The sequence below is a fragment of the Cyrtonyx montezumae genome, unplaced genomic scaffold (assembly GCF_038088225.1).
Source record: "Cyrtonyx montezumae isolate F1298 unplaced genomic scaffold, pur_monq_1.0 scaffold_8, whole genome shotgun sequence".
NCBI lineage: Eukaryota > Metazoa > Chordata > Aves > Galliformes > Odontophoridae > Cyrtonyx > Cyrtonyx montezumae.
In genome coordinates this window covers 57,063,365-57,091,253 of record NW_027072089.1, presented here as the reverse complement: position 1 = coordinate 57,091,253, position 27,889 = coordinate 57,063,365, and the positions used below count along the sequence as shown (strand labels likewise).

Here is a 27,889-nt window from a genome sequence, read left to right as displayed (position 1 = left end):
TATGTCCTAAGACTCAGAACTGTCAATCTGCCACCAAAATGATAGGGCAGAAATGGGTCAAAGAATCCCACAGATGCCCACAGTACCCTGTGCCTAGGCATACAAATATTTCTTTTCCAAAGGGTGGTACAGCATCCATAAAGATTAGAAGGGCAGATTTCACATATGTTACCGTTCTGGTCCTTGCCTAAGAAACATGATGTGTTGAGCTCTATGTGATCAAGCATGCCTAAAACAAACATATCATACACTATTAAAATACACTATTTTTTCCTGTTATGCCATTTTATTTCAAAATAAAAAACAGGGAAGACATATAATGAATATGCTTAGCCAAAATAACGTTTTCTGCTTCCATAATTTGTTGTCATTGACCCCTGTTCTTCAGTGAAACCCCTACAAGCCCTACACCTGACAAAAATCTTACTACAAACCTGTGTGAAAACACAAACTTCTGTTGCCAGAGACAGTAAACAGAATTCACAGCAATTTGAGCAAGTAATAAGTGACTAATTCTCTTTTTTCTGTTTGATATCATAGGAAGCATAATGTTAGGATTCTATCATTTTGAAACACAGACATGCACCAAGGCATGCACTGATGAACTGCAGAACAGGAAAACATCTGAACAGCTACTAATCCATGCAGTACACATACAATATGAATTAATAATAAATTTCAGGATGAGTTAGGGAAAAGAAAACTTTCCATTATTACCATCATATTTTACAGGTAAATATAAGAAGAATTTGTAAAACTCATTAAAAAAAGAAAAAAAAAACTAGCAAGAAATGCAGTGTATCATGCTGTGGTTGGCAATTATACTGGGGAAAGACAACATTAAATAACTTGAGGGAATATTAGACTTGGAAGAAATAGCAGCTATTCTCTATCATAGAGGATAATACATTTGTTTTGTTTCCACTATTTCCTACTCAATATCCATGCACGTATGTGAAAGAAAAAAAACTTGATATTCTCATGTTGATGGATACTCATTGAAAGATTTGCAAATATACTGTTCTTTCAGAATGAATTAAGTGGGTAAGAAGACTGAAAGTTTAAAGAATACATAAAACTAAGGAAACATTTTTATTATTATAGTTATAACTAAGGAAACATGCTTTTTCATTACTAGTTTCTTTCGCTGTAATCTATTTTATCTTTGCTGTTACCATTTTTCTACCAGCTACTCCTATATTAAGGTTGCATGTTTAGCCACCAACAAATACCCCCTCCATAGGAAATGACTCTATAGTAAATCCCCGCAAGCATGAAACACTTTGTTTCTTCCAAACAATTTATGATTTTTTTTTAAACATCACCGGAGATGACAACAAAGTAATGACAATGACCTTTTACATTACTTATTCACAGTTCTCCTCTTCCCTAGCAAAGTACTGGATGATGGGATATCTGAAACACAAATGAACCCAACATGGGCACAAGGGTACAGGCAAAGAAAAAGAAGAAACATCATGAAGCCACATTAACACCTGAGGTTCTTCTGGTCCAGGTTTCAGCCCCTAAAACACACAGGCAAACACAGGTTCTTACTGGCCCATAGTTCAAAGCAGCTCAATAGTACAGCAACATTGAGAACAATAATTATTTTGGTATTACTATTATTAAATAGCATTATCCATCTCTAGTAACTGGCTTTCCAGTAGCACAGTAGGCCAACCAACCTAGCATATGGCAATATAAAAGTATAGCTGTGAAAATATTTCAGTACACAAAATAAAAAAGAATGTAGATGTCTTTGTTTCCTACATTACGATATCTAGCAGCATTGGAAAGATAGAGTTGAAAATGAACTGTATTTTTTTAAGTTACATCTTCTATCTATCAAGTAGATAATGTAATACATTCCATGACAAATTGTTGAAGTCTGAATCTTAGGCTAACGCAAAGCTAACCACAAATTACTGCATTTCATTCTGTTTTCTGTGAAGGTTGTATCCCACCATAACCTCTGAGAACCAGACAACTGGACTTGCCAGCAGAACACTAAACTGCATTTGGTAGAATCCTCACAACATCAGCAATGGATCTCAAATGGAACTCAACTGGGAGACAAAAGAACAACCACAATTTATATTTACTAGGAACACCTCACTTTCTCTCCTTCTCTTAACTGGATAAAATCTAGTGCTTTTCTCATTCAGAATTAAGAATAAACTGAGCTTAGTTCCTGTGAACTGAATACAATTTTCTTTTTATGAACTGAAAGTCAAATAAAGACATTTAAGGTAGCATCAAATGAAACATAAAGGTAAAATCATGAATTATTGACTATTGCTAGGTAAAATGAAACACCAAGTGAAGTGCAAGCGTCACTATTATCTTAATACCAAGAATGTGTATATTGAAGTATACATATATAATATATATATATAACAGTAACATAAATAACCAGATATATATAACATGTATATATAAATATATATTGAAAACACAGATGCCTCTTGGATATTAATTAGATAGATAAGGCTCCAAACACTTTCTGAAATTACAGATAACAAAAGACAGCAGACAGGCACACTTATTAATACTGTGGGAATCGATCCTCTTGATCTCTAAATATTACTTCTCCTTATACCACTTCTATTTGGCATAGTAAAAAGATTCAGTAAATTGATACTCATCTCCTATACCAGGTATGGTTCTAGAAGAAATGGGAAGACTTAAGGGAAGGGGACAATAGGGGACAAAGATGAATGAGAGTGAGCATTTTACACAGTAAACTTTCAGAGACAAAAAAAACTTTCTTAAACTGTTTAACCTAGATTTTAGAGACACTCAACTGGCAACACAACAAAGCTTTGTGAAAATGTACTTCCCTTCTCACCCCACAATTTCTTGGTTAAGCTGGTCATTATAACCCTATGCTCTGACTAAATCATTCTATGTAGAATGTATATACTTCTGAAGTTACAATTTTCATCTCTGGATTAAAAAAAAATAGTCACCATTTTATACAGGGGGAAATTTAGCTGTACAATATAAGGTTAACAGACTGAGGAATACATGCAACTTTCCAGGCACCAAGAGTTAGGCTACCACCACCTTGTCACTGGTGGGCTAAAGAGGGCTGAAGCCCTCTTGCTTCTCATGGAGAAACCATGGCTTATTTCCCTATTCATTGGTGAAATCAAATTTTCAAAAAACATAACTCTAACCCATCTGAAATATTTAACATGACTTGAAATACAGATTTGTAATAAGTTGTTAAAAGTACTGCATGTGAATTGATGACTGCTACAGCACAGCTAAACACACGATGATTTAATTGAATTTAAGGGTTACTAGAAAACTAGAAAAAAGGCAGCCCAACATCTATATAGCTTCTTGGTAGACATGGCATGGCTCATTCAAAAGAATGTCAGGCTGCTAAGCTGTGAAGATGTTACTCCTGTGGCTCTAATTCAAAATCAGAAAACTGCTATGCTAGTCCTGGGATCAGAAAGATAAAAAAATAAAATAAAAACTATTCACAAGTACGAAGGAGGTGATTTTTAGGTTCTCCAGTACTGATACAGTCATAAACCCTAAAGATGCAGTGAGGGCAAATACTTCCAAGCAGAGCTGAAATAGTAGAACTTCAAATGAAATTTATTATGTACAAAATATAAATCGAAACTGAAGGTTAAAACTGAGCCTCTATGTTACTGAAACCAATTCTCCAGCATCATAAGTACTATGATTTCTAATTCTTTTTAACAAATTCCTAGATATTTAATTGGAATTAATGTGTTGTTTCATCCATACTTTTATCAGTCTTGTCTTAATTAAGAATTACACTTCTCCCCTCCCCTTACACTCTTTCTACCTATGGAAATACAGCATAGGTTTTAAAACCTAAACAAGAATTATCTTTTTACCTCAGTAATAAAGGCTAAGCCCTATGTTTCCCTCAAAATATTGCCAGTTCTCTGCATTCATTCTGGTTTGAACTCAATTTTTTGAGCACAAGAAAGAAGAGATTATATAGGTCCCACTAAGAAGCCTACTGAAAGGCAGAAATACTTCTCTATTGCTAGTGCAAGTATCTTATCAGACAAACCTAAAAGCGCATTTGCCTCATCAATCAATCCATTAAAACACTGATGTCCTTATGCAGTCACTTCAAAATTAAGTATTCCCAATACAGAATAAATTGTTCTGTTTCTGTGCATGTGAAACTGTATTATGAACCATCATGTCTTCAGCCTATTTTAGTATTCTCCTAATTCTCCTATTTTAGTATCCTCTGCTACTTGTAGTGTTCTAAACATGCAATCCTGTCTTCAACTAATAATAACGCCTTATCTTATCCTTTGAAAAAGTACTACTTGTGATGCCAAGTTTCTTAATTAAAAATATTGACTAATACTAGATTCAAGTGCATCTGTTGAGGAATTCTAATATATTCCTTCCTATCTCATAACGCATATTTCAACAGTACTTGTTTTCAGCTCATTATCAAATTATTTACCATACTTTATGTTTTATGTCCTAATTTTCCATTTAACTGCAATTTTCCACCTAGCACGACACTTAAAGCTTTTGTGCAGGCGTAACAAAGGCTATTTGTTGAATTTATGTCTAGAAAATCTCTTAGCAAAGTGTCAGGTTAGTCTTGAAGAACCTTCAATAAAGTAGCACACATCTTCCACTGTTTTCTATTTACGTTTACATATCTGTCCCTTAGAAACTTAGTTTAAATCCTTGCATGTTACTGAGGTCAAGTGAACTACTTCTCTCAGTTGTTTTTCTCTCTATCTAAAACATTACTTGCCAGAATTACAAACAAAAGACTCCAAAACCCAAATTTTGCACTTTTAAGATTCCTGAAGAAAGTCTAGTTGATGAAAATTATTTTTCTTTTCGTCCCTTGCTGTTTCTATATTGTTAGAATGAGACTTAGGAACATCAGACATTAACTAGTGATAACAGCTCCTGACACAAAGAATGGCCATAACTAAGTCTAGACAGTGAGTGCACAGAACACTGCAGACAAGTGGAAAAACGAAAGTCGACACAGAAGTAGGGAGAGCTAAGGTCTGGCTGTTTTAGAGTGCGTTCCAAGAGAACAGAGAAGGAATAATGATGCAGCAAATTAATTATCTGTGACAGAACAGATTTAGGATATCTGATAATTATATATAGTTTAATAATGTATTAGCTTACAAATTTTTATTTTAAAAACACATTATTAAGTAGCACTTACATAAAATGTTTTATTACAGTTTTCTCTATATTCTTTCATGAAAAGAGAAAGCACTTAACAATCAATAACCTCTCTTCAGAGGACTATAATTCACTTATTTTTACTCTTTCCAAAAACAACCAACCACAACACTAATAGGTTATTATTGAATTAATTGCAAACTTATAACAAGTCTGCTTTTCCACTACTGCACCATGTATGTGGTGTGCACCATGTATTGTAGTATGGCTAGTGATTATACTTCTACAGCATATCACCAGTGTTTTTAATTTTCCTTTTTAAACTCGTAAGTCACACTTAAGAAAATATAACTGAATACAAAACAACAGCCTGAGAGTAGGAAAAGAATCACATCATAGCTTATTACCCACATGTTCACTAACATACACTGCTTATTTGGTTTAGATCCAGTCTAGGACAGAACCAGAGCTGGAAGCATACATGGAAATTCAGCATGTTAAGGCCAGTTATGTGCATTTCCAAAGAAAAGCCCCAAATCCATTACTTCCCCACCAAATACATTATTTGATATTTTAAGATGATAAAAAGTCAGATTAGATATTAAGCTTTTTAAACTCAAGACTCCTTTAAAGGTAATCAGAATTTATATGGAGTTAAGATGTAATCCTTGTCGTGTCAAACACAAAGCTATCTATAATTTTAATGGTGACATGCAAGTCTCTAAAATAAGTATATATCTACATGGTGACAAATACTGAATTGTACTGTGCCCTCAGATACTTACTGAGGCAAAACAAGAAAAACACAAAAATCTTCCAGATTTTTAACTTAAAATCTAAATGAAGTATAGCAGCCAATTTGTACTGCGTTTGCATGCTTTGCCAACAGATTAGCACAGATGCTATAGACAAAGTTGAGAAATGCTCTTCACTATCAGATGCTTTCAAGACTCAAAGAGAGTCAAAGAACTTGAACTCCTAAATTGCTGGCTAAACCATAAAAGGACGAACATATACATAAGCTTCCTCTTTATAAACAAAAATGGCAAAGAAGTTATTCTGCTCATATTCACAGACAGTGTAAAACTGCTTCCTGTGACCTATCCAGTCTTACAGAAGATAATCTAAATATGCATCTTTTTATATATAGTAAGACTTGCTTTCTCTTCCCAGCAAGTAAGTGCAGAAGAGAGAATGCCTCACCCCACATAAACAACTTCATCACAGATTTTCAAAACCCGAGACTTTTAATGTCTTTGGAAAGAAAAGAGGTTATGCAGATGCTAATTAACACTTTCTGTTGAGGTTGTTTCATCTATTAGCATCCTTTGGAGAAGAAGTATGTTCCCAGAATGACTTAGAATGACATGGAGCATATGATGGACTTTCTGTCATTAACACCTGTCAATGTTAGTAGCTTTTCAGGGAACACTTAGCTGTGACTATCATACTTCTAATTATATATATATGTATACATATAAACAGAATATTGTTCCAGAAGAACAAGAAATTAAAATTTCAAAAGATGTCTTCTGATATGCTTACATTATCAGTTAACTGCCAGAAATCTGACAAGAATTCTTCAGAAAAGTTATTAAAATACAGGCTGGCAAGTTAAAATGTTAATTAAACTTCAAATTATTATTTAGAGTTAAAATTTAAGAAAATGTGTATTTTGAATTTTTTTTTTTATATATGAAATAGAAAAACTTCTATATTTCTAGACTCTGAAGCTGAATTAATAATGTCTGTTTGCAACAATTACTAGCACTGTATATATGGCTGCACTGTTCTGACACTCTTCAGTACCACTGCTTATTTTAATTTTTGAGCAGTTCTGGGGAAGAATGGAATCCATTTAGTTACTCAGAACCTCAATTTTTAGTTAAGTAAAGACCACCAAAATGGCAGGCTGTCTCTCCAGTTATGACATACTACACTGCTACGTGAGCTCAACACAAATAATATTGTTAATTGAGCAAAAAAAGCTTATGACTTTATACATTTTAATGTGTTAAAAACTTAATACACTTCAATATAAACTGCCATGTATCAAAATACACAAAATTAGAATCAGAGACAAGCTCCTAATAGCTTCACGTTTTCAATAATAAATATGACTTTGATAAGTAAACTATGAATAAGGAAGGAATCAAGAACACAGATTCATAGACTGGTTTGAGTTGGAAAGGACTTTTAAATGTCATCTAATTAAAGTCCCCCCACCATCATAAGCTGGGACAACTTCTAGACCAGGTTGCCCAAAGCCCCATCCAACAATGTCACAAACATATTCAATTATGGGGAATCCTCTTTTAGTTTTGAACCACTGCCCATTGTCCTACCACTATATGCTTAGATGAAGAGCCTCTCCCCATCTTTCTTGTAGGTTCCTTTAGGTACCAAAGACCATAACACAGCTGCCCCAGAGCCTTCTGCAGGCGGAACAAGGCCAGCTCTCCCTCAGCATTTCTTCACAGAAGTGCTCCAGCTCTCTGAGCATCACTGCAGCCTTAGGCTATTTTATCTATTATATTTTATCAACAGTTCTTAAAATTTGGAATAATCATTCTTCACTAAAACATGGAAGGTACAAAACTATATCCCTATTGAAAATACACCAAATGAGAGGTTGAACAATTTAAAGGACTTCATAAACGGTGATACTATTCATCGTTCTGATTGCCAAGTCCTAAAGAAGAAATACAGTTAAGTGTTTATATTAAACTAAAGACATCCTCGATCCTTTCAAATACTCTCATAAACCCTTGGGACATAATGCTTGATATACTACTGAAGATTCCTACCTCATTCTTCTTTGTGTACTACTCCCTGTGGTAGTATAGACTAAATGCAATGTAAAACAAAGGCAACTGAGGTAGCAGAGAAAGCCATTTGCTGTTCTCTATCCTCCTTAACCTCCTAGCAGATGGCAGACAAATATTTGATTTCCAAATGTACCTTCAATAATGGAGTTGAAGAGGAACTGAAAATATTGTGAATGGAAACAATCCACACCTGAACATATAGATCAACTGTAATAACATAGTGAGTCAAACTAGCATTTACTGTAGCTGTGGAAGATCTTCATTTATGGCTGGACAGCTGGTTTAATTCAGAATCAGAACCTGAAACCAAGTACGTAGGTAGTTTTGAGTAAAAATAGGCAGCTAACTGCTTGATTAGAAATGTAATAAAAAATTGCTTTAATATGAGTAAAAGAAAATCTTCAGTACTGTTTAGACATAAACATTAACAGTCCTCTGCTGACTTGCAGCACTGAAAACAGAAATCTGTAAGCTAATTATTACCTCTGAATGGACATGGATGCTGCAATGTCTTCTGCGCAGCAAACCATCAGCGGGTTTAAACAAGTGAAATAATTCTTTCAAGTAAACAGTGGCAAAAAACACCACCAATTTTGACACTAGGTTTTATCTCACCAAGTATCTTTTCTGCAACTTTGTAAGCAGCATCCTAGTTTCAAAAGTGAAAAGTACACTGAATAGCAGAAAAGCTTATTTACAACTTTCCAAGTTGATCATGTTCATCCATCTGGCAAAGTATCTTAGGCAATATATCTGCCAACGACATCAGTAGACTTGAGACCAGTTCTATCAGATGTTTTGACTGAAAGCAAGCCAGTGTCTGAACTTGAAGAACTTCTTCCTAAAGCCTTTTGCAACATTGGCTTTAGAATCTTGGTTTCCATAGGAATGTACAAAACTATCAACTGGCATACAATCAAGGAATACAATAGAGACAAAAACTGACCAGTGCTGTAAAAGAGAAGGTAAAATTGTTTCCCAGTGCTTACATCTTATAGTTCTTGAACTGATTTATCCACAGCCTGTAGATGCTTTTTCTGCGTGGTGTTTTCAGCTCTTCAGCGCTCAAATTTTATAGACTGTCTATAAAAATTAGATGTTTTCATTTAAAAAAATACTTCAAGTATAAAGATGCAATTAGCATTCTAATTTCCAGTTGATCTCTTCTACTGCTATCTGCATCCTCAACTGCCAGTTATTTTTCTAGAGATGTAAGACAATGATGATTGTTCAAAAGCATTTTCGCAAGACAAAAGATGCCTATACAGAAAAACTGTACAAGCACATACTTTAAGAGGACAAAACTCTATCAAATATCTTAAGTTCTTTAACAAACCATTATGTGAAATGATTTAAGAACTACATACCAAATTCTATTTTAAAAGAAAAGGTCTCCAGCCACAGTGAAACTTCCAGAATTATTACATGAGTAGAAAACTCATACACCAAATAACTGTTAACAGTGTAAGTTTACTCTTTAAATATTTATTGAGGTTACTTACAAAAACAATATTTCACAGCTTCTAGAGATACTACAGTGAAGCATGAGATTAAAAAAGAAGTCAAAATCTACCCACAGTACTGAGAAATAAACCAAAGCCTCAGTAAGCTATACAGACCTCAACATTAACAAAAGTACTGCATTTATTTCTCAATTTATTTCTCTACTCAAACTGCGGGCAGATAAAACAATAGTTCAAGCTTTGTTTTATTTCAAGTGTTTCCCCAAATCTGCAACATAGCTGTAGAACATGAAAAAAACCCTTGTTCTATGCATACGTATAATTATATTTAAATATTTATATTGGAAGACTATGTATATAGTTGTTAATAATATAAAACAGGAGTATTTCAGTAGAAATAATTCCTCTAAAAAATGGGTAACATTCTTCATTAATAAAAGCCTAAGTGTTTGAAATAGATCTATAAAGAAACCAAGAAGATCATTTTAATAGATAAATTTAATCTATATTTCAAAGAAATTGTGTTGATTTTCAAGAAACAGAGTTTTCTTATGTGGTCTATACATACCATTTTGTCTTGAGTGATTCACCTAATGCTCTTTCATCAACAATTTAACCTAGTGTTTACAGACAAAAAAAAAAAAAAAAGAGACAAATGAAAAACAAGCGCTCCTGGAGTTTGTGGCTTGCCATAAGATCTGAATTTATATTTCAAATACCGTCTATCGCAACAGCCTTTCACTGTGAAGCCAGCCTATCTAGCATACTATTGATTCAAATGACAAGCCTGAGCATCAGATTAAGGATGTGTCAGTCTCCTGATAGAAGATTCCCAGAGAATTCAGCAGAAAGGTGTCATGTTTCAAAATGATCTGCTCCTGGTACTACGTGTATTGAAGAGTACGTGGAAATATTTCATACAAAACTAATCCGTTTACATTTAAAATAAAACTAATAATCTGTGGAAGCAAATACCTTCACTTTTTACTATGGAAAGCCTGAAAAAGTCACCTCATTCAGAGAGAAATCAACAAACAGCTCACAAAACTAAACTAAGCCAAACTGATGAGCTAATACTAGCAATAGTCCTGCTTTAATTTGTCAGTGACAAATCTGGACACAAACAAGTAAGTGGTTTCTCAGTCCTAACAACAATATTTCTTCTTGTATCCATTAAAGATCAGTTGTGAGGTCAGCTGTGGAGAGATAATTAATGCAAGAAGGATGTTTTGGAAAGGACACTCAAACAGGGAGATGCATTTGCCTGTAAATCTATTTTGTAAGATATAGACTTGGCAGCATCAGTGTCCTGGGAGAAGAGCTGGGCAGATCTCTTGTGCACCGAGGGATGCCACAATGCTACACACACTAAAGGAACAACAGTAAGTGAAAAGAATGAAATCTACACAAACTCACAACACATCAAGCACAGTACCAAGTTTAGTAAGAAGCACACTTTTAATGTGCAATCACCATTTACAAGTTCAAATGCTGAAGAAAACCAATTATTTGGAAAAAAAAAATGAGAGAGAGGGTTATCATTGGTAAAAGCATGTAAAACTAATCTAATACTTGAAAACCAAGATAATTAAGTCAACTTAAAGCAGACAAAGATCCAACAACATGGAACAACATTCTGTCAAGAACAACCTCTGCTCCTGCCTGAACAAAGTACTTGTTTTGATGGGTCCAACTGTCCTAAAGCACGTTTAAAAGCTGTTCAGTTCTAGTCTGCCTCCCCAACAAAAATCTCTGAGCCCTTTTTTTTTTTTTTTCCCCCCACAACAAGATCCCTTTATTGTCTTATTTATTCACTGCTATCAGCCTGAAAAATTATTGCTATGGAAGTGGAGCTAGAATAGATCAGATAATAACGTGGAAGCTGTCAGCACAGATGCTCTTCTAAATTTCACTCACAGAAGTATGAAAGTGAATTTAATAAATGAAAATAAAGTAATTCTACCAGCTGGCTGTATAGATATTTAAGATATCATTCCATATGCTATACAGAATTAGTTCCTTTTTGCTGAGGCTTTAACACAAGGAGAGCTTCTCTATGTTCTACTGTCCTGGTTTGTACTTGATCCATGACTTCAAAATCTTTTAGAAAAATCACAATAGTTGGAATTTTTTTCCTGTTCTTATTTTTTAAATGAAATCTGAAATGCTTAAGACCAAGACTGCTCAACTGAAGCACTAGTATGATCGTACATGTTTGTGGCCTGACAGCATCATCTTAGGCAGATTGGATTGTGAAAGCTTATTTCAGGCATAGGAAAGATGGTAAAAGTAGATATAAGAGCAAAGCAAGACAGATCAGCAGTGCAAGAAGCACAGCAGAGACGCAGAGTGGTGAAATTATATCACGCTAGAAAATGAGAGAGATGTACAAACTGTACATGAAAGTAAGTCAATTAGGTTAACAAAAATAGAAGTGATATTGTAGAAGGAGAAGAGAAAGAAAGAAAGAGACAGTGAAGTCAATGTTCTAGTTTGATAAAGAAGGGGATTAAAAAGGGCAAGGATTTTAGTAACAAGTATTGGATTAAGCTCTAAAAAGGATACCAAACTATGACACCCTTTTCACTACAACGAATAAAACCTTTATTATTTTAAGGTCATCAGCAGTTAAGGATGCTAACTCCTTGAAAAAAGATGGCTGCTCTATCAAGGCTGACTTCAGCTAAGTACTGCAGAAAAGCAGTGAAGGAGTTACATAGAAAAAAAGATACTGGTCTTATTCCAGTTTAGACTTAATTTGAATAGAGCAACACAACAAAATTAAAAAGAAAGCAAGCATTATTCTATTAATTTTATAAATAAAATCCTATTCTAAAATCTAGCCCAATTATTTTTTCTGGTAGATACTAGTTCTGTAAACCTTCTGAGACATTAATATGAAAAAAATAATTTGTTTTACTAACATAGTCGTGTTTTTATTGGATTTATCTTCTTCAGAAAAACACAAATCTTTCTTCAAAAAAGCAAGCAGAGAGCGAGGGATAAAAGCAACAACAGTTTAAATTCAATGGACAATACAGTGCAGTACTTGATAATAGTCCTTATTCCATGTACAAAAGCACTGAAACAACTCTTTTATCTCTAAACAAACAAATAAATAAAAAGAGGTCCTCTTAGCCTGCCAAATCTTTACAACAAAAGATTATTAGTTTCTTCTTAGCTTCTGATAAGTGATTTCCCCCACTGGTGGTTATTTTCCTTCTCTATGTCATAATCTTCCGTGTTTCTATTCCCCACCTGAGTAGTCAGTTTGCTTTTTTGCAAGACACAGAACCAATCTGACTTGGTACCATGCTGCCAAATCTGTCTCACACAAATTCTGCACATGCCTGCATGAAAAAGAGAAGATGCATATGCTATACATCCTCATTAGCTGGAGAGAGATATAATTAAGCATGAGGGGGTTACAGTGTACATTAGCCTATTCTAATTTTCTATCACTTTTTTAAAAGCTTTCATATGTCTTCTTCCTTGTTTCTGAAAGCTAACCATCCCTTCCTCCTTTCAGTAAGGCTGACATTTGACAGCTTAACACAGTTGACAGGGTTACCCAACAGCCCACCCTCCCTATTCTCAATCCAATTAGACCTCTAATCCTCCAGATGAAAGGCCCAACTACTCACGTTCCTCATGACAACGACAGCTATTGATTATTTGTCACTACAGCTAACACCTTCTCTGTCGAGGCCACTCTGACAGAAGCAAACCTACCAAATTAGACAGCACTTTATCTGCCCTGGAGGCCAAATGGCACAACAAGTAAAGGCTAATAAATGGTATAAAAATGAACAAATCATAACATTATGACAGGTTGATCGTTGCCAGCAGCTTCACAGCTCAAGCTTGATGCTCTGTTAGACCTGTTCCTTCTCTTTTCTCTTCCACTCATGCTCCAACTTTGACTGAATTAAAGGCCAGAACAATTAAGGCATTTGACCAGCAAAGATAAGCTAGGATAGAAGTATCATCAAGGGACAGAAATGTCAATAGCAGACTACCATTTGTCAATAAAAACATTCCAGAGATGCAAATGCTCATGACTCTGCTCTCCACTAGGTTGTACTGATTCCCTTCGTATAGAACTCTTCACAAACTCACAGAGAAACTCTGCAAAAATTAACCCCAGAAACACCAGTCTGAGATAGGAAACATAGTTAGCAGACAAGGACTCGCATCATTAAAAATGGAATCTCAAGCTTTAGGACAGAGATGTTACAGTTACCATTTTGACTGATATCTGCACAATTTTCCTTTTCTTTTTTTCCTCCAGTGGAGTGAAATAAACCAGAAATACATGTTTTTAATTCATCATTATAATTTTTCTTGAATTGATTCTCAATAAAAATAATCTAAGTTTGTAGGGCAATATACATATGCTTTCATAAGCCACACTGCTTCATGGCAAATTCCAAAAGCAGTAACAGTGATAAGAGGCACAGCCCCCAAACTGAGGCTGTTTAACACAACAAATGACAGAAACAGAACATGAAAAAAAAATATATACAGAATATTCCAAGCCCCCATAACCCTGGGAACATTGTTAAGATCATGCAATTATAGGAATAATGTGAGTAAAAATACATAAGTTCTTTAAGTAGTTAAAAAAACAATTAGCACTTGTCCTACTATAATTAATCAGTTTGTTTATCAGCTCTGGCAAAAAGAATGTGTTTTCCAGTAGTGTACTTCTACAGGTCTGAAGTTACTTACTAGCAATAAAAAAAAAAACATTAAATAAAATAACATTAAGATTTAAATGAAATAAAAGCTTCTTTGGTTTAAGCAGATAAAAGATATGAGTATCTGCTATTCTAATTGCTATTCTAAAGTACAACTGAAAAAAAATCTAGAGTTTAACTGAAGAGAATGTTACTGTGCAACATCTACACTGTCCATATCCCTAGAAAACTAAGTACAACGACAGCCTTATACTATTTTTTAAGGTCTAAACACTATAAAGATGTAATAAATAAATAAATGCATTATTTGTCTTCAGACCACTGTAACTTCTCAGGTTTATAAAACGTTCTTGGTGGCAAATGTGTATTTATTAATTACAATCACACACGAATGGTTAAACCCTCTGAAGATGTGCATTTCACATATATCACCCTAATTAAGTAATAAGTAATACCATATAATATCATAAAATACAGATATCAAAATCAACAGTTGGCAAACAGAACCCTTAAGATTAACATCGCCCTAAGATATGAAACTAAAGAACATTTAGGTAAATTGGGTCACATAAAATTCACATAAACTGGTGAAGTTACTGAACATTTGAAACTGTGTATATTATTTCCAGGAATAAAGTTAAATTATTATTATACTTCTCAAAAATGTACTATGAATATAATAAATCACTGAAAAGATTACTATGGTGTTAGAAAATCCAGACAGTTAAACATTTATTAGATATATTTTTTATTTTCAGTTTTTAAAACTCTTAAAGGTAATTTTTTCTTTTCTAAAGCTAGGTTAGTTCAGAATTTATAAAACTCAATTGTCACAAAACTACCTGTACAGAAGGAGACCTCTAGTGGTGGATGCAGCTGAACAAAACTCATGCACTGGCAATGAGGAGTCCATAGTATTCTCAGGAGTCATTCTGGACTTCCAACAGGAAAACTTCCCTTACTGTCTGTGTTATCAACCTCCTATTTACCACAGGTTACATGCACTGCACTACTGAGCTGATTCTTTTTAACACATATCTTGTCTACTGAGCAAAGGAATATATACCATTCTCCCCATGTGATTACATCTACATCATTAGATGTGTCATTATTTAATCTTTTAATTTTAAGTCTCTCATTTTTGTTTTTAAATCTTTAACTATGATGGCTAAAAACCATGATGCCAACTAGTGAAGAAAAAATAATGTTCTTGATTTCTAATCTCACCAGCAAAATTTGCAAATGCATATCAGATGTATTTACCCAACACGCTGTTTCTTCTACGAGTATTCCTGAGTTCTCTTCTGTAAGACTTAGTTATGATCTTTTGTTAATGACTTTTTAGTAAGTGTGTATCTTTTCAATCACTACAGATCAGAAATAGAAATCATACATCATAATAATCTTCAAACTGTGTTCCACAACACATGCCTCCCTGAGAACCATATCTGTTACGTATCACAAGAGTTAATTTTTTCAGCTTCACAAAAATCATAGATGCACTTATTTTTTGTTCTATTTTTAAATTAGGTTTGTAACCCTGACAACTAGACCAAAATCCTTCAAAACAGGGATGCTACAATAACGGCTATCAGTCTGAAACCTCAGCTTTCAGAAATTAAGTGCCCCAGGCACTGGAGATCAACATTTAACACAAATGTCTGCACTTAAAAGAAAAGCACTACGCTTTTCAGACAAATATGCTTTACTATGTAGTATTTAACTAAACACCCCATAAGTGCCCCTACCTGGGCGTCCCATCCACCCTCAGGTTTTGTTTCTACTACTCTACATGAGGAAAAGTAGTATACTACTACGGCAGCAGATAAACACATTCTTGTCTATAGCAGACTACAGAGCAATTCCACCAGACAGTTGAAGTATAAAACATTCTAGTACATCAGGCACCTTTATTTCTCCTCTTTTGCAATACAAACCTATCCAAAGACAATGAGAGACACCACTTCATTACTGTTTTAGGCACGTGGCAATTCCTCTGATGCATAAAATGACTGCTGGAAAGCAGGTATATTCAGGGAGCAGTCATAAACTGTAACCAGCATTTTCAAAAATACTTTATTAGAACAAGTAAGTTTATTTAGTAACCAAGTTACTAAAATAATTTTTGAGACAGTTTTACTACCAAAGCCTATAGACACTTATGATGTATTTATCAGCGCAGACTGCATAGAAACAGTGTCTGATCTTAAGCTCTGAAATTCTAATCTAGATCTTGAAGCTAAAAAAACTAAGCTGGGATGCAAATTTTGCACAACCTTTTCCTAAACTGTGATTTTATACTGACATAAAACCAGAGAGAAAGCAGATTCAAATGCCTTAGTATTTGCTGTGTGAATGAAATCAGACTTGTAAAAATAGTATTTCTGAAGTTTTATCTTCTGCAGACAAGAGTGCTGACTGGATTTTAACCCATAGTTTGACAGTAGAGACAGTTAACTGCTACATACCAAATGTCTAGAGACTTAGCATTTAATAAGCAATCAACATGTATGCTTTTGTACTGCTATGAAGGCATGACAAAGTGTGTATGCTGAAAACGTATTGCCTGAATATATAAGAGCTGTATATTAGTCTCTCAAAGTTAAATTCTAAATTAAGGTCTCCACATCATCAAAACTGATATTAAGCTTTTACAGAAAGATGAAGAATCCATAAGAAACTGGATGTCATTTGGTTTCAGTTAAGCTGCTCCACAACATTTACCACAAGTGAATTGGAAGGCCTTCCCTCTTCTTCACACCTTTGGTGCAATAATGAATCAAGACAATGAGTTTCTGAAGTTGAAAAATGCACAGGACAGTTTTCTGATCATTCTCTTAGTATCTAGTGTTGCTTGACTTCCTAGAATCATCTCAGACCAAGGGCTTTCCCTTTAGCTACATAAAAAATAACTTCCCTGACTATCATTAGTTTCCACAAGATGCTCCCTTACACATTTCAGTAGAGAAACAGTAAAGTTATAGATGCTATGCTGGAAAGCAGATCTTCCTTAGAAAAGGAAATATTTGATACTTTGATTTCAAGATCATCATGTCAGACTTCAATATTTAGCTCAATGATTTTTAAAACAATATAGGTTTATGCAGAGGTAAAAAAAAAAGTCTGAAGAAGACTTATGGAGACAGACAAGACACTGAAAGAAAGCCATAGCTTCTATTTATCAGATACAAAAAACTTCAGAAGGCTTCCCTTGTCCTCACTCAACTCGAATGGGAAGCTGCTAAATTCTTCCCATAAGGTTTAAAGATTTTATTTCTTTATTTTAATTTATGGTGTGAAGGGTCATTTAGTAAATTCCAGCCTTGCACTGTCTCTGGCTATTTTATTTTTCTTCCTCAATGATGACAGAGCAACTTTCTAGGGGGTCATATTGTAAATCACACCTCTGTATCAAAATGAGTTGTTTGTTTGTTTGTTTTTCCCTGTAGGTATTTTTATCCTTTTCAATTACCTTGCTTACAGCACAAATAAACAGTAACACCTGCACAGCCAATACTGAAAAGCATATAGAAGCATGGGAACTTGCACTCAGTGGGCAGAAAATGAATCACTGTTTTGTAGAATTCTATTGACTCATTGAACCGAGAGCAGTTCTGCAGTTGTGAAAAGTGGGTGGGAAGAAGGGGATGGGCATTAGCTTATCTGTAATGTGACACATACGAATAGTACACAAGAAACTTTGCATTCCGCCCCCAAGCATCTTCAGGCTGCCTTCACAAAAAATAATCTTTTGTTCAGGAAAGCAAAGAAAATATTTTATGTCACAGTTATTTTCTGTAGTTTACTTAAACACAAAAGAAACACAGTCCTGCAGGTAAAAAAATAAAATCAAATCCCATATTCTGGCCGGTTGACTACATGCATGTTTCACACAGTCTGTTCAGATTTTTAACACAATCAAGTTGCATGTTTGTATGAAAATATGAGAGAACGATGGTAAAGCTCATTCACACATCAGGAACCTACATGCATGGAATTAGTATGTACTCACTATGAGGCTTCACTAAAGAGGGAATTTCAGTAGTTATCTGCTTAGGATAAAAAGAACATCAACTGACCAAAACAATCTCTGAAGGACATCATGATTATATATTTATATACATAATAGAGATTGGGAAAGAATATTAGAAGTGCATGTGTTTATTCACTGCAATTAATGCCTTATGAATGATTAAGAGGATCTATACTACATGCTACTGAGGAGCATATTATAGCTCCAAGGAATACATTCAGAACAAGGCAGTGAGGAAAAAGGGTGTAAACTCACTCCCAGCCAAATTTTATTCAGGAGCTTTTAAATAAACACCTTTTCCTTGGTGAAGAAAGGAGAAATAGCATTCACAGAATCACAGAACTGTAGGGGTTCGAAGGGACCTCTAGAGATCATGGAGTCCAACCCCCTGCCAAAGCAGCTCCCTAGCCCAGGTTGCACAGGTAGGCGTCCAGGTGGGTCTGGAACGTCTCCAGAGAAGGAGACTCCACCACCTCTCTGTGCAGCTGTGCCACTGCTCCGTCACTGCACTGTGAAGAATCACATTTGAGCAGAACTTCACCGGTACAGCTACTGATAAACGTACAGGAACAACCCATCTTTTCTAGTTCAAGAAAAGTTAGAATTAAAAATCATTAAAATATACACAGCATACATACAACATAAAATCTACACACAAGTCCTAACTGCAACCTAGACATAATTTATTTATCAATAACTGTGCCAGCAAAGAATTTATTTAACTGACAGAATATTTAAGGCTTTCAGACAATAAAAGGTGTATTTTCCCACCAGGGCAGGATGAATGCTCCCAAAACCAACCTTCTGACAGTTAAGCAACCCGACAGATTATTTTAAGCACATTTCATTAGCATCCAACAACAAAACTATTGAATTTTTTCTTCTATCATTGTTAACACAGAAGGCCGTACTTAGGGAATTCATAGAGACAGTTACTTCCCCAGAGTAAATAGACTGGTAATAAGTGAGCTTCCACTCTTGAGAAAATCAGAAGGAAGCAGGCCTGCTTGTCTCTGTTCCCCCTCCCTCCCTTTTCTTTTTTTTAAACAAAAAATAAATATATATTAAAAAAAAATCACATCCAGGCTATTTGGACATGTAAAAACATTTTTGTTCTACTTGTTGGTATTTACATAAGATGCAGTTCAAGATGCTTTAAGAGGAAAATAATTACTAGTGAAAATGAATATCTCATTAAACTGCCACCTCAGTACTCACATCTTTCTCCACTGCAAGTTTATTTCATAATAATTTAAATTCTACCAGCTTAAAAGATCTACACCCACACACTAATACAACCGCTCAGTGTGAAATTACTGTCAAATCATGTTAATGATTTTACTTCTGTTTCAATTAGTTGCTCTTTCAATTCTCATTAAATTACATACATGTTTACAAAGTCACAAAGTGTCATCTGAAACTCCTTTGGCAATCTTCACAGTGCACTGCTGCAATGTTGTTTTTTTTTTTAATGTTTCTGAAGTTAGGGATTGGACCTCCTCCCCTTCCCTTATTTTTACTTTTTAAATAATGTAGACTCTTAAAATTTTTTGAGACACCTGTCTATTTTAATATGAGAGACCAAAACCTTTACCTTTTCCTTGTATAGTACAACAGAAGAAAACTCAAAGAAGACCAACCAAGTAACTTCATTTACAAAGCCTTCTGTCTATAAAGATAGAAACATCCACCCAGCCCCATCTGAAGGATGGACAAAATAAAGACAGTATGAAACACCATATAAACAAAGAATTGAAAATTACTTGCTAAAAATGCATGCCTTGCATGAGAGTCATTTGCCACAATTTAGACATCTATAACATCAAAAGTTAGATTAGTTGGTTGCCTAAAAGGATGACTGTGCTAATACATGTGTCCTAAGGTGGATATCTATGCTTCAGGGTGAATGAATTACACCAGGGAAGCACTTGATTCTCATCAGCAAGTTAAAAACTATCTAGAACTACCTCAGGTTTAGATGTCTGCAATATAAATATCTACGTTTACATTAGATTATTCTCACCTCAACATCTTGCAGCTGCATTAATTCCCTCTTTTCAAGTTCTTTAACAGAGAAAACATTCATAACAGATATGTAATGAAAAGCACAGAAGACTCATAATTAAGAAGATAATTATTATCATTAAACTACCAATCAGCAAAAGTTATCATGTCAATGTGTAGCCATGATTTCTTTCCAAAGCACCGATAATCCAAGTAGTATTAACAGTTGAATTATCCAAACCTATCTTATTAACTTCAAGAAATTCAGGCAAAATAAGGTGAGAGCTAAATCTTCTACTAGTAAAAGGGGGATAGATGGACCAGTAAGGGAGTATTCTAACCCTTTCACTTCTTGAGAATAGTTCAGAATAACATCAGTGAAGTCTGAGACAGAGATATTCTGTAAACCCTTTGATGAGAACCCAGTATCTCTCCCAAGGTAACTGCTGTGAAGATACATTCTAGCCACAGAAGTTACTCAGACAAAGCATGGCAAGACAAGACAAGGATGACATACTGACTCTGAGTTCTGAAATCTGTTTCCTCATTAAGTGGTAAAAGGCAAGCAATATCAAAACCACATTAGACAGAGTTGCTGAAGTTATCACATCAATTTCACTTTTTACTTTTGTCAAAACCTCTGGATCTAATAGAACGTGAAACAGCACAAGTTGGCCTGCATAGTAGCTATGCCATGAGAAATATTCTTGAGAGACTATAAGTCACAACATCTTTAATACTGTTTATTGATTTCTAAAGCCTTATCCAACCAGAAAACTATCTTAGAAAGACAATTACTGTCCTAACTCATTTTACTTAATACTGATGATTTATGACTGAACTCAGGGGAATACTGTATTTCAGATGTTTTATTCTGTAACAGGACTAAAAACTGTGCAAACTATTTTACAAAGACTGAAAGGCAAGAAATGGTGATCATTTTATTAATCACTCCCTAGTGAGAGGAACACAAATAGCTTCATCTTAACCTAGGTGTATACCTACCAATGCTTTTGCAAAACTATTTGATACAGGAAAGAAAATAAAGGAAAGCAGCTTATATTGGTGCAGTTTTAAATAACACTAAATGAAAGTAGTACTGCAAGATTCTCTGACCAACAAATGGCAAAAAGCATCTTCCAGAGAAGAAAAACAATTTCTCTGTGGATAATCAAGACAACAATATGGCAACATATTCTCCCCTCAGGGTCCTTGCTGTGATCTGATGAGTTACATGTTTCAAAAGCATTTCAAGATGCTTTAAATTAATAGAAAAAGAGCATTAAAACATTTACACTGGTGGCACTGGTAATTTTTGTTAAGTAGGCTAAATATTGGTGTAAAATTAAATAAAATCCCTTTAGCAGCCTTTCTCAGTACCATTCTGAAACTACAAATGTAATCCAAGAGTAAGTCATTTTTTGATTAAGGATGGAAATCTATCCTTGTTGTAGAAGATAGCATGTAAGAGGAAGACAGACTTGGCTTGCAGAACCTACTGCTGTGGAGATCTTAACAGATTTGCTATAAGTTTCCTATTTTTGGTAAGGAACCAAAAAAAAGAAAAACGAGAGACTTCAGAGGAAGTTTTTGAGATATTAATTCTACTTTCCAGAGAAGGAAAAGTCGAGGGAAGGTGTTAGTAAGCACCCGTGATTACATTCAACATACACAAAATCTATGAATAAACAAATTCCATGGAATTAAAAAAACTAACCTGCAATAGGAAGTGCGGAGAGAGAAGGAAGGAGTCTAAAGTAAATGTTTAGGAATTAATTTAAGTAGTATCTTTTTTCCCAGAAAATTAGAGCCAATTTTTATCACAGGACAAGAATTGGAGTTGCATCTTTTATGTACAACCAGAAGATAATTGCTACATAGTATATTATTTTTCATATCTGTAGGCCAAACAAGGTTTAGAGTCACAAAGCAAAAAGAAATAAAGATGGGAAAAACCCTATTCAACAAACTGCACATCCCAGAATTTGAGCACATAAATACAAAGAGAACTAAAACAGTCAAGCAGAAAGCTCCTCTCCATTGCTTACCCTTGTTGAAAGTGTTATTACTCTGGTCTTATGGGTGATCACAAATCTATTATTAAACATTCCACTTCACATTTCCCTCCCCTCTCCCTGCCTCAAGGGGAGTAGCAGTTCCTAGACAAGGGAAGTTCCAACTCAGGATGTCCTACTTCATTTCACATCTATCTGCTCTAGTTGAGAATATGTAGAAAAGGGTTTTCTCTTTCCTGCCTCTTCACGTGTTGCACATAAAGGCCTCTATTAAAAAAAAAACTGAAAATCAGGATGCAAGTGAAGTGCAGCTGGTACTCTGCAGCTCTGAAATTATACTTTGTTACCTTTTTTTTGTTTAATTTTTCCTTCAGCACCTCTTCCCTGGGACAATGACATGCCAATATTACAGACTGAAATTGTAGAAGGAAAGACAAATAGAAATGTCCCAGATTTGGCATTCCACAAGCTAAGTATTCTCAAGCACAGAACCAATAATTGACAAGATATGGCATTATATCCACCAGAATAAATGGTAAAATAATGGTAATATTAAATGGTAATTACATCAGGGCATACAAAATTCTTTCTTAGAACTAGCTATCCCAAAATAGACACTGCACATTTGTATGAGTTCTTAAAAAGAGCAGTGAACCTTCTCTTCAGACAGCTACAAACACAACAATTAAATAAATATATAAATATTACTGTCCTCTATAACAACAAAAGTTTCTAAAGACACTAGAAACATTCAGTACAAGAAAATCTCTTTTATACTTGCTGTGAGTGCTCTAAGTTTCTATTATGGAAGAGAACTTATTTAATTACCTTCTGTGCAGCAAGATGGAGAGCAGTTCTTCGGCTACGATCAGCTCTATTAACATCTGCTCCAGCCTTCAGCAATGCCTCTGCACAGTCTACTCTGTCAGCCAACACACAGTACATAAGTGGAGTTCTTCCAAACTGGTCCTCTTTATCTTTCAGCTCAGAGTTTCCTAAAATAATAATAAAAAAATTATATAGAATAATTAATTCCGTGATTAAAAGCAGTATTTTATATTAATGAGTACTTTTGATATAAACAGAGCGATCTAAATAATGGAGCATCACATAAAATCAACATTACTACTCTTTATTTTTACTGACACTTAGAGGACATTTTTTCCCATTCCAACGATCAGGTCATTTTTGTGGCCCTCCTCTGGATGTGGTCCAATAGGTCCACATCTCTCCTGTAGTAAGGACATCACATTTGGACACAGTACTCCAAGTGACATCTCACCAGAGCAGAACAGGAGGAAGGAGGATCACCTCCCTCAACCTGTAGGCCATGCTTCTTTTGATACAGCCTAGAATATGGTCTCATTTCTGGGCTGTAAGGGCACACAGAGTGCTGAGTCATGTCGAGCTTACCATGCAACAGTACCCTCCCTGTCCTTTTGGCAGGGTTGGGCTCTATCCTTACATCCCTCAGCTTGTACTGATAGTGGAGGTTGTCATGATCCAGGTACAAGACCTTGCACTTGGCTGTGTTGTACCTCATGAGGTTCACCTTGGACCAACTTCTGGAATCTGTCTAGGTCGCTCTGAATGACATCTTGTCCCTCAGGCATGTTAACTGTACTGCACAGCTTGTTGTCATCCGTAAACTTGCTGAGGGTGCATTCAACCTCACTGTCAATGTCACTGACTAATAACAGCACTGGTCCCAGTACTGACCTCTAAGGGCCAACACCTGTCACTGATCTCCATTCAGACACTGAGCCACTGATCACCACACTCTCAATACAATCTCATAACCAGCTCCTCATTCATCAAACAGTTCACCTGTAAATTCCGTATTTTTCCAAACTGAAGAGAAAGATGTTACAGGGGATCTTATCAAAGGCCTTACTGAAGTCCAGAAAGATGATATCAGTGGCTCATCCCTCGTTCACTAATACAGTTACCTATCATAAATAGCAACAAGGTTGGTCAGGTAGGACTTCCCTTGAAGAAGCCTTATTAGAAATCCCATATCACCTCCCTCTACTCCACATGCCTTAGCAGAGCTTCCAGGAGGATTTACTCCATGATGTTCCCTGAGCACTGAGGTGAGGCTGACAGGTCAATAGTTCCCTGAATCACCCTTCCTATGCTTCTTAAAAATGAGCATAACATTGCCTTTTCTTCAGTCTCCAGGGGCTTCATCTGACTGCCGTGACTTTTCAAATAACATTGAGAGTGGCTTTGCAACTACTTCAGCCAATTCCCTCAGGATGTTCAGGTTCCTCAGGCAGTCACAAAACCGATCTTTGCTTACTTCAGGACAGTTCCCACCTTCTGAACCATCCACTCAAGGGCTGTGTGTAGAGCAGTTCCTAGTGAAGACCGAGGCAAAAACGTTGTTAAGTACCTCAGTTTTCTCCTTGTCTGTTACTACTAGCCTGCCTGTATCACTCACTAGGGGGTAAGCATGCCCCCCTGGACTTTCCCTTTCTATTTCATTTACCTATAGAAGCCTTTCTTAATCTTTATGCCCCTTGCTAAGTCCAGTTCCAGCTGAGCCTTGGTCTTCTGACCCCATCCCTAGACAGCCTAACAACAAATATACTCCTTCCAGGTTACCTGTCCATGCTTCCACTGCCTGTGCATGCTCCTCTTGCCCTCCAATTTGACCAGCAGGCTCCTCATTTCCTACACTTGTGAGTGAAGAACTCTTGCATCTTAAGGAAAGCTTCCTTAAAGATCTACCAGCATCGCTCCACTCCCTTGTCCTTGAGGACAGACTCCCACAGGGTTTTGTTGACTAACTCCTTGAAAAGCTGGAATTTGGCTTTCCAAAAGTTAAGCTTCCTGATATTTCTCTTTGCTTGTCTGATATCCCTCAAGAGTGCAGACTGGACCACTGCATGATCACTACATCCCAGGCAGCTTCCAATCCTGATGTCACCATCAGCTCACTCACAATGGTGAGCAATAGGTCCCACATTGCATCTGTCCTGGTAGGGCTGCCTATTACTAGGCTCAGTAAGTTATCCTCAATACATTCCAGGAGCCTCCTAGATCACCTACAGCTTGCTGTGCTCCTTTTCCAGCAGATATCAGGGCGGTTAAAGTCCCCAAGAACAAAAGCCTACAAACATGATGCCTCCTAGCTAGAGAAAGAAGGTTTCAAGCTTCTGAAGCTTCTAAGTTTTGAAGCCTACACACCATAGTGTTTGTTTAAAAAGTACAAAGATTACAACGTTACCTCAATACTATTATTTACTTCATTGTGCCTTATGAAAGGAAATAACACAATTATCAAGCTTTCTTGAATTCACATGGACAGCAAAGCAGCAATTAAGCAAAATAAGAGGTCTGAGGTCTCATTAAAACAATAATTCACTGTATTTCTATTCAGAGCCCACAAAAATTTACAGTATGCATCTGCCTCAACAAAGACTCATATTTCTACTCTGTCACCACACAGAAACTAACACCTGTAAATTCTTAGTATCAACTGTCCTACACATCCTGATGCCAAGAACATCCCCAAAGTGGAAGTGTCATCTACGGTTATTTAAGGAACACTGTATTATTACAGGTGAATTTTCTTTTTAAATATTCCCTTGTTTGTATGACTGTTGAAGCTCTGGAAGAAGTTCAGCAGAGGCATGCTCTTTCTTTACAGAAACAATCTTTGCTCTCCACAACATATTATATTCAACTAATCCAGCAATTAAGTATTCTTAATTATAATTTCAGAAAGGAGTCAAGGAGATTGATATTCCCCTTAACTCATGTTTAAAGATTAAAATTTGCTCCCTGCCAACCAAGCTTCTCACAAAAACCACTGCTAAGCATGGTATTACAAGTTACAGTAAATATTTGCCCACTTGCTTACTACTTAGGGACATAGTTTAGAGGATGATACTGGTGGTAGGTGGATGGTTGGAGTACATAATCTCAGAGCTCTTTTTCAATCTTAATTATTCTATGAAACCTTATCTGTGCCTACCTGTATTCTTTTACCTGTATCTATCTTCCTCGGACAAAGTTATGTTTTTTGAAGAACACCTTTTTACTTTTAGCATCTACTCTCACACTGCTGATAAGCCATACTTACTTCCCATTGACCTTCCTAAACTTATTATTTTGCCAAGTGCTTTTGCACTTGCTTCACTCTGCAAGCAAGGAGTTTACTTTTAAGACTCATCTTCAGATTCTTCATAGTGAGCATTTTTATTCTAATTGTAGAGTTCACAACTGTATCAGGGTGGTGTTTCTTATGCACATAGCTCTGATTAAGAGTTACAAAATCTCTCTGAAGCACTCTGATACAGGTCCTACCACAATCAGGATCAACTAAAGAGCTGATCCTGTTGTGCATTCAACAAAATCTCACTTGTTAACCCCTTAATTATTGCTAACAACTTTGTTTTAGGATCAGATCCTCAATATGCCACTTAGCCAATACACAAGAGTAACCTGCAATACTACCATGATTGATTAGATAAGACAACAATAAAATGTTAACATGATAGTTTCTTACTTATGACTTGAAGTTAGGAATCTTCAATGCAGCATTTGCTTCCTGCTTTGGTTTCAAATGTGCATCACTACATTTCTGCCTACATGGCTTCCTCTGATATCTCAGAACATAAAGTACACAGAAGAAACATTATCCACACTGATGCCTTCCCTTCCATAAATTGTATATTCTGACTCTATTATCAGTAGCCTCATTTAAAATACAACATCTATCACTTCTGTCTAATTTTTTTTAAGACTTCCACCTTGTATGTAGAAAAATATATACATCTGTTTTGGATTTCCATGCAACTTCAAACTATTTAAATAGGATGCTATCTTTTCCTGCTGCATTACTGCCTAAGAGAAGACAGAATAGCTACAATTCCACCTTCTGTAGATAACCACTCAGAACCACACATATTCTTGTCAGCTTTTCCTCTAGAAACTGTCTCATAATGAACATAACAGGCGAGTCCCAAACTTACAATAAACAAATGAGCAAAGTATGTTTTTGTATGGAAGAAAAAAATCAAATAATGGAAATTTACATTCGTAACTTTATATAAGCAATTTTTTCCACTGTGGCCTTGTATAAAAACTATGTAAGAATTTGGTCTGAACTTTGCTTTGAATGGGAGGAGTATTGAACACACCCCAGAAACTGCTCTTTGTATCAAAACAGAAGATATATATATATAAAAAAACACCCTAATTTTATGGTAGCATTTTTAAAAGTAATTTTAAGATTCTTACAATTAGAGTTTGCATTATGCTTCTAGATGCAAGGTAAAAACGAAGTTCAAAGGTATTTGGCTAACTATGCCCTATAATACATTAAAAAAATAGGAAATATTTTACTAGTACATGGTAGATGAAGCTTTAAAAATCCAATTTTTCACTAAAACCATTGAGGAAAAAAAGGCTTTTTTATTTAAATATTTAAGTGTTTTAAGTGTTATCTCAATTTTGTTACTGAATTGTGAAATTTTTCACTTCTGCTCAAAATTATGTCATTATTTACTAAATTCATGTTCATTAGGAAATAATTCTACGCGTAACATACGAGTTAAATACTAGAATTATTTCTTTTTTATTTTTCTTAACTTGAAAAATCTTTTGCTAGACTTTCTATTCGAAAGCACTATAATCTCACTGCAAACTGGCTGCAGCTTCAAAG

The 27,889-nt window shown here is 35.4% G+C and overlaps 1 protein-coding gene across 3 annotated transcripts in view; it reads right to left on the bottom strand.

The window, feature by feature from the left end:
• INVS (inversin) overlaps positions 1–27,889 on the bottom strand; it is an 87,881-nt gene that overhangs the window by 51,963 nt on the left and 8,029 nt on the right. For all 3 annotated transcript variants that reach the window (XM_065753532.1, XM_065753533.1, XM_065753531.1), the window contains exon 3: positions 23,044–23,210. In XM_065753532.1, the coding sequence (XP_065609604.1) occupies positions 23,044–23,210 (167 nt within the window). The remainder of the gene's footprint in view (positions 1–23,043; positions 23,211–27,889) is intronic.